General features: G+C 33.8%; 1 protein-coding gene across 2 annotated transcripts in view; it reads right to left on the bottom strand.

Moving 5' to 3' along the window:
* The window catches only part of ide (insulin-degrading enzyme), a 30,668-nt gene extending 18,656 nt beyond the window's left edge, over positions 1 to 12,012 (bottom strand). Inside the window, exons 1-9 of one of the 2 annotated variants that reach the window (XM_015008015.2) lie at positions 11,863 to 12,012; positions 8,892 to 9,076; positions 8,139 to 8,346; positions 6,586 to 6,755; positions 4,543 to 4,665; positions 2,755 to 2,867; positions 2,506 to 2,668; positions 1,286 to 1,378; positions 364 to 455 (exon numbers count right to left, since the gene is read on the bottom strand). In XM_015008015.2, the coding sequence (XP_014863501.2) occupies positions 364 to 455; positions 1,286 to 1,378; positions 2,506 to 2,668; positions 2,755 to 2,867; positions 4,543 to 4,665; positions 6,586 to 6,755; positions 8,139 to 8,346; positions 8,892 to 9,076; positions 11,863 to 11,975 (1,260 nt within the window). In that variant the 5' untranslated portion in view covers positions 11,976 to 12,012. The remainder of the gene's footprint in view (positions 1 to 363; positions 456 to 1,285; positions 1,379 to 2,505; positions 2,669 to 2,754; positions 2,868 to 4,542; positions 4,666 to 6,585; positions 6,756 to 8,138; positions 8,347 to 8,891; positions 9,077 to 11,862) is intronic. The other variant, XM_015008014.2, reaches the window with a different exon arrangement.
* Positions 12,013 to 13,071: the final 1,059 nt, after the last annotated feature.

The following is a 13,071-nucleotide window of genomic DNA, read 5'->3' on the forward strand; positions in this document are numbered from 1 at the left end:
GTAAAAATAATTTAAGTGTAAAACTGCTGACAGTTATCCAGTTCAAAGGGTCGTTACAAACTAACATTGTTCTTCACAAAGGATATTAATGGAAAGTTAAGTGGAAGGAAAAAATGTGCAGATTAGGTAGACAGAGAGAGCTAGCGCTGAGGAACTAGATTTGTAAGGCTATAGAGCTGTAGACCTGTAGATATGGAGCTATAGATATAGAGCTAGAGAGCTTTAGACATACAGCTATAGCTATAGATAGAGCTAGATGTACATCTATAGAGCTGCAGAAGGATATCTTTCTCTTTGCAAACGGCCTCAAAGCATCGTTTGTTGTGACCTGCTGCTACAGGAGTGACCTGAACCAGAACCGACCTTGCATTCGTCGAACACCCATTCCTGAGGCCCTTCGGTGCGAAGCTTCTGGACGTACTGGAACATGTGGAAGATGATGTCCTCGACATGCACTGCAGCGACAAATCACCCTTCAGTCAGCCAACACGCCCACTTCCCATCAGACACACTGCAAACATCTACGGAGGTTATGCACCAGTCGCTTTGCCTAAACCGGCAAAAGGTGTTTAGTAGGAGACTTTAAATAGTTTTACTTTTTAGGTGAAAATAAAACAGCTACTTCAGGAGTTCTGGGTGAACATATTTACAGTTTTTTCATCTTAAATCCAAAATATTTAAATTTCTTGCACAGTTTTAATTAGTTCTCTGAGTGTGGAGTTGTTTTAGCAAACAGCAGGTTTTAGAGTCTGATCACTCCAGTTGTTAAATTAGCTGATAATTATTTCAATAAATTAATTAATTGTCTAGTCAGCAAGTCTTCACACAATCTCTGCAAACCTTTTGAACTGCTGCCAAAAGAACCAAAGTTTTATTTTATTCTAAAATAAAATAAAAATCTGTTTTATTTTACTTTTAAATATATATATTTAAAAATAAATATTTATTTAATGTAAATCATTTAAATAAAAAAATTTCAAAAATAAAAAAGTAAAATTTTATTTTAAAAAAACTTTATTTTTAAATAATTATTTTTCAATGAATATTTAAAAATACAATAAAAAATAAATTATAAAATATTTTATGTTAAAATATTTATTTAAAAATAAAACATTAAATTTTTTTAAAATAAAATTTAAAACTAAAGTATTTTATTTTTTAAAATTAAATACAATTTAAGATTTTATTTGGCAAATGAAATATTTTATTTTTCAATGCATGTTTAAAAATAAATAAAATATTTGTATATAATAATAAAACATTCTGTCTGATGAGGTAAACTCACAGAGGCCCTCCTCCGTCAGGTCGACGTTGATGATGAAGAACATGAATCCTTTGGCTCCTTCCTTCTGGCCTCCAACCAGCGTGTTCACCCAGCCTAGACAGGAAATGCGTTTCATTCGAGTCAAACAGGAAACTCATTCACCGTCCTCGGAACCAAACATTTATTCTGGACTTAAACTCAGTTCTGAGTCGGCTGAATGTCTGAGTTCCCGCTTCTGATTTCACTTTCTACGTAAAGATATTAACCAAACGATCCAACATGTAAACTATCAGATTACACCGAGAGTTTTATCACTTTTAGTTTTATTTACTGACACAGAGAAGCTGCAGCTTTGAATTCATCTCTCCAAACATCCTGCAGGTAAGAAACTGAAGATTTAAATCAGTTAAATGTGTTTAAACAGAATCAGGATGAAAGAGGAAAGTTGCTGTTTACAAAGACAACCTGCATTTATTTAGATTTTATGGTTTTAGGAATATATTTAAAATCAGTGTCTGATTGAGTCGAACACAACTTCAGATCAGATTATTTGGTAGTTAGTGATTCAGCTGCAGAAACAGAGGAAGAGGAGAAGAGAGAGAACAGATGGTAATAAGAAAACTAAAAGCGACTGAAGTGACAAACTGATTTTCAGTCAAAGTTTTGTTTATGAAAATATCAAACATATAAATGAGATCAACTTTTAAGGAAATTCAACAGATGTAGAATAAAGTTTGTCAGTAGTGAAAGAGCAAAAGAAAGAATAAAACGATTGAAAGAGCAAAAACTGATTGAAAGAGCAAAAAGAAAGATTGAAAGAGCAAAAAGAAAGATTGAAAGAGCAAAAAGAAAGATTGAAAGAGCACAAGAGTGAAAAAAAGGAGCAAAAGGAAAACATTTTCAAACTTAATTTCAGACTAATGATAAATAAATAAGAACTAGTTCATCTTGAAGCTGTGAACAAAGAACTTTTAAGAAGTGAACTATGAACATGATTCAGTTCCTTTTAACTTGATTGACTTGAGTCGATAACTGCTTCCTGTTTGGGATGAACTAGAAACGAACCCCGTCGGAGGTTTTAGCTTCCTTCATTAAGAACTGGAAAATGATTCAGATTTCTCCATCTGCTGCTCCCAGATGAGACAAACCGACTTCCCAATAATCTAACATCTGAATAGGATTGTGTAAAAGCGCCGATTTAAATCTAAAACCTTAACAGAAGATAAAATGTGGCGCAGTACCTTTAGACTTGAGCTCGGATAACAAACTGCCGGGTCCTTCGTGGCCGATCAGGTGACCCAGATAATGGCCTGGGTTCGACTTGTAGTACTTCTGCAGGTCTGGGATGGGGAAGGTCACATACAGGTTCCTGATGTCTTTGATGGGAACCACTTTGTAGAATTGCTTTCACACAAAAACACAGAAAAAGGAAAGATTAGTTTAACTGTTTTAAGTTCGTAGGAAATAGTCTTAAAGATGTAATGACCCACTTTGAGGTGCTCTTCCTGAAACGGATGCTCTGGGAATTCTGGGACCGGCACGTTCTTGTTTTCCACTTCTCCAAACAGGTTTTCCACCATGGCGGTTAATTCATCAAGAGACTCTGGGAAGATCAAAATACAAGTAAAATGATCATTATTTCAACAGACTGTTGTGCTTTATAAACTACGATGGAGTATTAGGGCCGTGCTAACAAAAAAATAAAATAAAATAGCAACTACAAAATCATAGAATTATGAGAATGATGTTAAATAATATGAGAATAAAGTCGTAGTATCATGATTTTATTCTTGTAATACTCAAAATCAAAGTATCTCAAGACTAAAGTCAAAATATTATGACTTTATTCTCGTAAAACTGTGACTATATCGTCATAGAATAGTGACTTTATTCTTGTATTTTTTTTCTTGGTATGGCCCTAATACTCTGTCACACAATATGTAATTCCTGAGAAACTTATCCTAACAGATATTGTTTTGCTCTTTTTGTCACCCAAATAAATGTTAATGCCAGACGAATTGAACCTGAGTAAAAATGAAGCTCAGCCTTCAGTTGATTTTATCCATTAAGAGGAAAAACAACAATTCAAACAAACCTGGCAACCTGCAGAAAGTATTTACCCCCAAACCCAAATAACTGGTTCTTCCACCAATCGCTGTAAAGTGTTTGCAAACACTCTTACATCACCCCACTCGCTGAAGAGTTTCTGGACCTAAACTGAAATTTCAGTCCAGACTTTGACTAGGCTATGAAAAACTAATTTAGTTTAGCTTTTTTGAGCCATCTTTTTGTGGGTGTGCTGTAAAGTCAATCTACACTTTGCCTGAGCTGGATATTTTCCCTCCTTCAGGATTCTCTGTAACAGAAGCATTCATGGTTTCATCGCGATAAAGTTTCATCTCAGGTGAAACAGAGCATTGTGTGGTTTTACCTTGGAAACTGCTCATGTCAGACATTTCCCCCAGTTTCTTCCTTATTGCTCAATCATGAAGGTGAGCAGAGATTTAGATATTTACAGTGAGTAGAGTACACAAAAATATTACTCTAGTAAAAGTAGCAACATATTTTTAGTTAAATAAGAGTAAAAAGGAGCCGTCTAGGAAATTACTCGAGAGTAAAAAAGTATTTGATTAAAAGTCTACACAAGTACCGAGTAACTGATCAAATTATCATTTAATATTTAAAAATTACATCATCAGACAAACCAAAATTCAAGGTTACGTGGAAATTTTGATATTTTAAAATGAAAATGGCAATAATTCATACAAGTAACAAAAAGAAAAATTTTCAAAATCAGTTTCTTTCAATAAAAACATTATGAAACTTTAACAAAAACTGTGTGTCTGTCTGGTGAATTTTTGGTTAAAACTAGTTTTTCATTCAGTGGGTAAAAAATACAGACATTTTACACAAGTAAAAGTAGAAGTACTTCATAATAAAAATACTGAAGTAAATGTAAAACTACAGCATAATAAAAATACTCCTAAAATAATTTTTTTTCAAAAAGTTACTATTGTAAATGTAATTGTAACTCTTTAAGACTGCTATCTCTCAATATCTTCCTGTTTCTGAATTGTTTTGTTGCCATAACTCACGGTTGTATTGGATAACTCTTAATCCCCTTCAAATAAATCATTTTAGAAAATATTTTTATGCTTCTTTATGGGAGGAAATCCTTTTTTATTGTTTTATAAAGTAACATGCACAATACTTAACAACTCAGCTGAATGGCTGAATCCATTCGTTTTAATGAATGGTTGAATAAAATTATTCCATACCTCTTCCCAACACGCAGAGTCCCATCAGATTAGCAGAATAATACGTAGAGTGAAACATCAGCAGTTCCTGACGGATATCGACCCCTTCTTTAGACGGTCTGGTTTCCAGTGTTAGTTTGTTGCCTGCAAAACAAAAAACAACACAAGAATAAATTAATCTCAACTAAAGACAAAAAGAAAATCCACTATCTACTTATCTTTACCACTAAATGATACATTGCAGCTTAGTGATATTTAACTAGGATTATACCCCCAGCTCTTCTTTATGCTGCTGTGTTTTCTTTACAAATGTGTGCAAAACTTGGCTAATTTTCTGCTAAAAATAAAAAAAAAACAATTCTGCAATTACTGTGTTTCCTTTAAAAAGGAAGCAATTAAAAATCGCACATGAATAAGTTTGTTCACACAATAAGTCATTAAAAAAACATGCCATGCTCACCTACAACTATAATAAAATATTTTTCTTTTTTTATATAAAATATTATGCAATAAAAGGAAAATAAAAATCATTAAAAATCATAAGTTAAAAAAACATTCACCCTCCAACCACTTCCTGTTGTCATCTTCATCATTTCTGCCAGTAGTAACATCTGGTTACTGATCATGTGATGCAAAAAAAAGAGTTTCCATTGCTGTTAAATATACTAATTTTGAAATGGCTAAAGAACCTAGTGCAAAAACCTTTAATCAAAAAACGTGAGCCCTTTTCTAAATTGCCGAGTTTCTACTGAGTGAATTTATTTCCAATTTGCGCAGTTTTATTGCTAATGGAAACGCGTATAATGTACTTGACTACAAGTACATTAAAAACAAAAATTGCAAAGATTTTTATAAAAAATTTCCCAGTTTTTTTTGTCACTCATTTCAGAAAGTAAAAGTCATATTTTACAGAAAAACTCACGATGTCATCAGCTAAAAAGCCCGCAAAAGTTTCCTCAATCTTTCAAACTGTCTCTCACTAGAGCTGGGCAATAAATCAATAACAATACATATCGCGATCAATACATAAACATGATCAACATCAATAGAAAATTTGTCCAACAGAATGATCAATAATCTCACTGAAAGGCTTTAGCTGCTCAACCGCTAACAGCCAGCTAAGCAAAGTTGGTGGAATCCACTCAACTCTCTCACTCTTTGGTTGCCTAGCAACTCACTCATTCGCTCACTCTTTGGTTGCCCAGCAACCACAAGTTGAGTAACTGGCACAGCAGCAGTTTCAGGCCTCAAACCGCTTAAAAATGAAACTCAAGAGGAAACTGGATAAAACAGGAAAGGTCACATAACCAGTCTGTCAGTATTTCAGGTACTTAAAAACAAAAACTGATTAATAATTATCAGTAGACTGACTCAGATAAAGCCTTTACATCTTAATATGTTTTTCAGGACCAAAAATTAATATTCAAAATAATTTTAATTGGTTTTAAATATTACATTTAAAAAGATATCGATTGTGGATTCTCATTAGTTACAAGTAGGCCTGACATGATAAAGAAAATTGCTGGACAATAAATTGATAAATTGTCATAAACTGATAAATTGTCCCAGAAGTTATTGCAACAAATGATTGTATTTATTAAAACGGTTTAAGATAATTTCTAAGTATTATAAGGGTAATGGTAAAGATTCTCAATAAACTTTAAATTATAATGAACATTTAACACTGGAACTGAAATAAATTTTAAATATACAAAATAAATAACAAATAAAATGAAATATGAAATCTGTAAACAAAATTGTCCTTCAAAAAAAAGAACTAGTTTAGACTTATCGTCGAGTTTTGGTAGAAAAAGAAAAAATTAAAAATCATGCAAATGGAAATTATTGCGATCAGTTGATTATTGCAACAGATATTTTACCCTGGGTAAATAATCTGTTTAAGAGTTTCACTTTTCAAACTAAATAAATAAAATAACTTCCATTGAGATGGACCCATCGTAGTTTAATTTACCATAAATGTAACAGTTACAAAACAAATCCAACAGGATAATCTACTGATATCTGTTTAAATGAGTTCAGGAAGGGCTTGGCGCGGCTTGCTACCTGTTCCAAATTTACTGAATGGGTGGTTTGGGTTTCCGGTGGCTTTCTCCAGCTGAAACAGCCTCCAGGCGTCATTCATCAGGTTCTTCTCGTGTTCGGAGTCAACGGCGTTCACTTCCCGGTCCTTACAGCTCTCATCAAACAGAGGGCACAGGAAGAACTGGGCAAACCTGAAAAAATGATTCACTATTCAGGTCGAGCATAAAGCAGCAGATCCTGCTTTCCATCTTCCACATTGTTAAGAGTTTGCAAACAAAGCAGTGGAGATCCGCAGCAGCTGGGCGATCATTAGTGTGTAAAGCAGAGCCATCTGCATTTAAACAAAGTGATAAGAAATCATTTCCATGAACACAAGGTCAGAGCAACTGCCATGCAAATGAGGAAACAGAAAATACAACCGGTGATCCTCTTCACTCAGAGGATTATTCTACTGTGTTCACAACCAAAACAGTTTTAAAGTGTACTTATCTAAAAGTGGTTCACCACTACTGCAGACTTTACAGGCTAGAAGGCCATTATAGGAAGAAAAAGAGTATATTTCCACCAAAAAGACTGAAATTTTGAGACTAATCTCAGAAATTTTCTATACAAAATAAATAAATTTCTGAGAATGAGTAGTTGAGAATTTGCTAGAAAAAAAATCTGAAATTTTGAGATTAATCTCAGAAATGTAAAAAAATAAAATACATTTCAGAGTATAAGAGATGAAAAATTTCTGACTCAAAAACTCCTGTTTTTCCAGAAAATTTCTGAATTTTTCACAAATTAATTCTGAGATTAATTTCAGAAATTTTTGAAAAAATAAATAAAAATTACTCAGAAATTTCTGAGTTTCAAAAGTCAAATATTTTCAAATATTCAAACTCAATTTCCTTGTTTTTTCTAAAAACTTCTGAGATCAATTACATTTTTTTTTTTTTCAAGCTGATTTGCAACTTTTCAAACTCAGAAATTTCCTTGTTTTTTTTCTGGAAAATTTCAGACTGTTTTACTCCTTTTTTATTTTCTATCTACAATGACCCTAAAATGCTGTCAAAGAGATTTTAAGTCATCTTTGAACTTTAAAGGCATATTTTATTCTGATTAATCTGCTAATTAATGTTCTGAATAATCTGTGAGTTACAGATTCAGGTCATGGAAAGCCTCAAAGAAATGCAGCTTGTTGATAATCGGAAACCATAAAAATACAAAATTTACGCTAAGTATAAAGATCTAAACTTTTAATAAAATTTAGACTAAAGCACTTTTTTCCTTGTACACGTTTTTCTCATTTTCCATCAAGAAAGGAAGGACATAAACTTCTCTTGATCAGATGAAAAACACTGAAATCAAACTTTCCCAGAATGCACTGGGATTCTGTCTCATGAGATAAAAAGTGAAACACTTGATATCAGTACCGACACTTATGCAAGCAGATACCATCATCATCATGATGCGGCAAAACTCCATACAGCACAAAAAACCCTGGTAAACAATACATTTACACAGAGATTAGCGCCTTTACCGCTGAACATGGATGCTAACCGGCTGATCAGAGCAAACATGGCAGCTACCTGTCTAACGCTCCTTGCAAATGCTCATGGGAAACGTCGAAGTAGTAGTTGGTGTGCTCGCCGCTGGTGAAGGCGTTGGAGCTTCCTGCGTGCTCACTGAGGAACTGGCTGTATTCGTTCTCCTTGGGGTATTTTTCTGTTCCCAGAAACAGCATGTGCTCACAGAAATGGGCTAGGCCTGAAATGTTTGCTGGGTCTGACAGGGAACCTGGGAAAGAACCACAAACAATTATTAATTCACCAAATTAATCAGGATGTTGAATTATGAACACTGCAGAAACACTTATTACCAAGTACTTCTGGTATAGTTTCTAGGGCCAAAATCTTAGTAAACCTAAAGTAAGACAAGCTAACTTACAAATAACTTTTCATTAAGACACAGCAGCTTGTTTTAAGTAAATAATTCCTTAAAATGGATAAAAAAGTTGGAGTTCCACTGGCAGATTATTTCAGTTATTTCACAATGGTTACCTAGCAACACCAGCCAAGCCACGCCCGTCACCTAGCAACCGAGTTCTAGTTCCACTGGCAAATTATTCCACTTATAACAAGACATTTTCCCCATGCTATGAATCATAATATTATAAATTACTGACTTAAAACAAGCTCGTTTTTTGCTGAAAGGTTACTTTAGTAAATTAGTTTTGTCTGATATCAAGTGAACTAAGATATTTGCACCAGAAACTAGACCAAAAATACTTGGTAAGATTTTGTATTTTTGCAGTGAAGGAGCAGGAAGAGTGAAGCCCTTACCTATGTGCACGTCCAGTGCGGCTGATGATTTGTCGGTCGTCGGGTCGCTGATGAGCATCGCTTTGAGTCCGTTTCTGAACTCCAGGCCCCGGTAGTCCCGCCTGTCTTCAGGAGACCGAATTATATCGGTGACCACCCTCCTCACAGCCGGTTCCGTCATTCTGAGAGGTAAGGATGACACCAGCCTGCAGGGAAGAGAGACAAACAAAAATGTAAATGTAAATTTGTCCCCATAGTGGGAACTTATTTCTTTAGAACGAGAATTTCAGTTTCAAACTTTTCCTTTCAGTTTATTTTTTTTTTCTTTTTAATAAACTTTGCTCCATACATACTGTTTTTCCGACTTCAAAAGCAAAAGAATCTTGTCATCAATAAATTAAACATGCAATATTTTAACAAAACAAAGCAAAAACTTTTGTCTTAATAAAAGGCAGAAGGTTTCCAAACTTTTTGGGTAATTTCTTTTCAGATTATTTGGTCTGGAAAATCTTTTAGTCTATTCCAAACAACAAAAATGCAAAATTTCCTCAAAAAAAACCCAAAAAACCCTTTGTTGATCAAGATTAGTAGAATAAATGTGCTCCAGTGTTCTTGTTTTAAATAAAAAGTTGCTGCATGTTTACAGTTACTTTTTATGAAGTTGAAACTAAAAGAAAACATGGCCAGTAAAGGAAAAGTTATTTGTGCCCAACACTTTCCAGTAAAAAACAAATGAAATTGTTTATTTATTTAGAGTTGCTTTTGAACCATAATAAATGAAACAATTGTTGACTGTATGGTGTCTTTTATGCCTTAGTATTTTTGTGTTTTTATGATGCAAAGCACTTTGAACTGTCTTGTTGGTGAAATGTACCATACAAGTAAACTTGGCTGCTTCATAAATTTGTCTCTGAAAGGAAAACCAGAATATGAAAAGTAGCTTGTAACATTTTTTTCAGCTTCAAAATTTTTGGTTTCAATTATTTTTTCTTTTGAACAATTTTATGGCCCCAATTTAGCTCCATAAATATGCCGCTGTCCCCGAGTATTTTCAGCTTTGGGATCTTGGTCCTTGATGCAAAAAGTGTGGACAGCCCTGATTTAGAGCATGTTTGCATCCATTTTAGTGTGTGTGTCCCAAAAATAACCGTACAATCCAGAAACTATAACCAGCCATTAGATTATGATAAGTTATTATCCTCCCAGTTCAGTTTTCAGTTGTAATAAATCCCAACGGGGTGAGCCAAGTAGAGCAGCAGCTTGAAGGACGCATTTAAGTGGATGTTGGAATCAATAAGTCGGCATCATCCACTCCAAAGAGCTTTCTATTGTTATAGTGCAGTGGAGTTACAAGAACACCCATTATCTACACCTTAATCGTTTTATTAATTTAAGTGAAACATTAGCGTCAACTGCAAAACTGATAAAAACCACGTTCAATCTACCTGAAAAATTTGAGCTTTTTTCCCCTCTTCTTTAAACAAAAAAATAGTTTGGGTTATGGTTGGGTAATAAATCAATAATAATATATATATATATCTCGTAATAGACATTAGATCTATATCAATAGAAAATATGTCCGATATAAGTTTCAATAATTTCACAGAACAGAGATCCAGAACAGCACTGCATTCTGGGGGATGTAGTTTGAGAAACAGCTGCAGCTGCTCAACCTAGCTAAGCACAGTTGGTGGAATCAACTCAGTCACACTTTGGTTACCAAGCAACTCACTCATCCTTTGGTTGCCTAGCAACCACCTGGTGAGTTATTGGAACATCAGGTTTTGCCCCTATGCCTCATAATTGCAAAAAAATGAAAAACAACTCGAAACAAAACTGGATAACAGAGGAAAAGTTACATCACTTGTTTGGCAGTATACTTTATTGGAATTTGCTTATTCATTAATATTTATGACCATAAGAGATTAAGTTTATAATATTGATAATATTGTAATTTTTAGACCATTTTCAAATAATATACTGACATTGGCATAATAGTGCAAGTTTGCTCCCTCTCAAAGGTTAATAAACTTTAAATGTATAGAGAACACTAAACACTAAGTAAAATAAAACACATAAAAACACAACAAATAAATCCAGAAAAAAGCTCCAATATAATTTAATTAACTGTAAACTTGTAAAATAAGCAATTAATCCCAAGATAAATTAAAATGAGCTCGGTAAATTCAATTTTGGTTATTTTTTGGTAGATCAGTTTTGTTTACAGAAATGTCATAATCCACTTTAGTTATAGTTTTTGTAGCTCTGAAAACGTACTCAATAATGATCCACAGTTTAAACACCGGATGCAGATGACAGCAGTTCAGTAAAAGCCTGTTAATCAGTCATCAGTTTAAAGCAGGTGTGCTGAAACTGGGGAACGCCTAAAACATACAGAGCAATGTGCGTTGGGAAACCCTGATTTAAGGATTAAAATAAGACTTTAACGTACGGATTTTTTTTTAAAATACTAACCGCTTGCCATACTTGTCATCCGCTTGAACGGCTATAAATATCAACATTTATCGACCTCATGTAAAAATTATATTAGTTTGGTTAAAAACAAACAAATAGAGTAGACTAAAATAGCTAAAAGAGCTTTGCTATGTTTTTTAAATCTGATATGAAACATCGGGAGAACATGTTTAATCCCTCTGACTCACAAAAGGAAGAGGCTAGCATTAGCTTGTTCTATTTAATACATGCCAGAAAAGTTACCACGCGCCAAGATACCACCGACTTAAGCCGCTGGGTTTGGAGGGATTGATTAATAAATTAGAAAAAGTTTCGAATTTAATCATGTTACACAATTGTTAAAGCTGCATCTTAATATAGCAACGAGGCTAACAGCCGTTAGCTGAATCTCCTAACCAAATTGAGCGACTCAGCCAGCTAACGTTGCTCCGTTAGCTTCACCGTCTTGTCGTGCTTAAGCCGGTGTTGCTTTTTAATTTTTTTATTTAAAACCTAAAAATGAACCGGCGAGCCTTACCTAAATCCTTGGTTAACACAGACGCTGTTTCCTGTTGACTTGAGATATCTGGTGAACTGGGCCGTTCGGTTAATGCACTTAAACATACTTTGCACCCATAGAAAACAAATCATGGGCTTTACAGCGCCATCTTTAAACAGACTCAACAAGTCGAGCGCAGAACTAGCGGATATTTCGTGTCGTAACTCGCCGGTTAACGGGAAATTATTTCAATCGTCCACTCGGACACAACAGCAGAGATCAAACAGCCATAAACAGCTAAGTTAAAACATTTGTCAAGAAGCAAGCAATCTGCAGTTTATCTAAATGTTGTGTTGTGTCATTGATTCGGAAATTGATTAAACAGTCTGTATGGATATTTCCTTTTTACATCAAGTCGCAAGCAACGTCATGCTAGACTTTTATTGATGCATCCAACGCTGGGTACGTCTAAATAATTTAGAATCTACTGTTTGGAGCCAAAAGCATTAAACAGAACTATGTTGCTAGTCTAATAATACTCTATTGGAAATACAGAAACACAGATGTAAGTTTAGTGATGTTAATTTATTCTCTAAACAAAAACACTTTACTTAAACACCTCATTTAATGTATTTACGTGAATAAGCCCTCTTTGCTTCTGTTCATTCCTGTAAATGTTCATTAATAACATGTCTTGTGTTGATTATGTTTCTTTCTATAGAGCTTATTTTTGGAGGAAAGTCAGAATATCATAGAAATGCTGTTTTATTCCATTAATTACATTTTTAAAACGTGGATCTGATATATTTAATTGTTACACAGAGTTTTAAACATTTATTTCAGTTCATTTGACTATGATTGTGGAACAATTATTAATAATAAAACAAGTTTTAGTCTATCAGAACATTTAAAAATAACATAAAACCAATAAAAAATCATTTTAATACCTATTTTATATGACAGCAGCCTGACAGATAACTTGTGAAACCGCTACAAGGATATAAATAAATAAATAAATAAATAAATAAATAAAGCTGGCTTTTTACAGAGTTGTCCATCCTAGCATTTTGATTTAAAGTTGAGTGAAAGGAAAAGTCTTTGTGATGCTGTTTAGTTCCTATAATTTTGAACTGCTGGATTTATTTTGCGATTAAATAATTTCCACCTGGTCTCCATTTACTAATCTGGTTACATCTGAAGGAAATAAATTTTTTTAAGACTGAATGAAAGAATATTTCCACAATGCGC

Source organism: Poecilia mexicana, unplaced genomic scaffold, assembly GCF_051168715.1.
Source record: "Poecilia mexicana isolate PSO_F unplaced genomic scaffold, ASM5116871v1 scaffold_15, whole genome shotgun sequence".
NCBI lineage: Eukaryota > Metazoa > Chordata > Actinopteri > Cyprinodontiformes > Poeciliidae > Poecilia > Poecilia mexicana.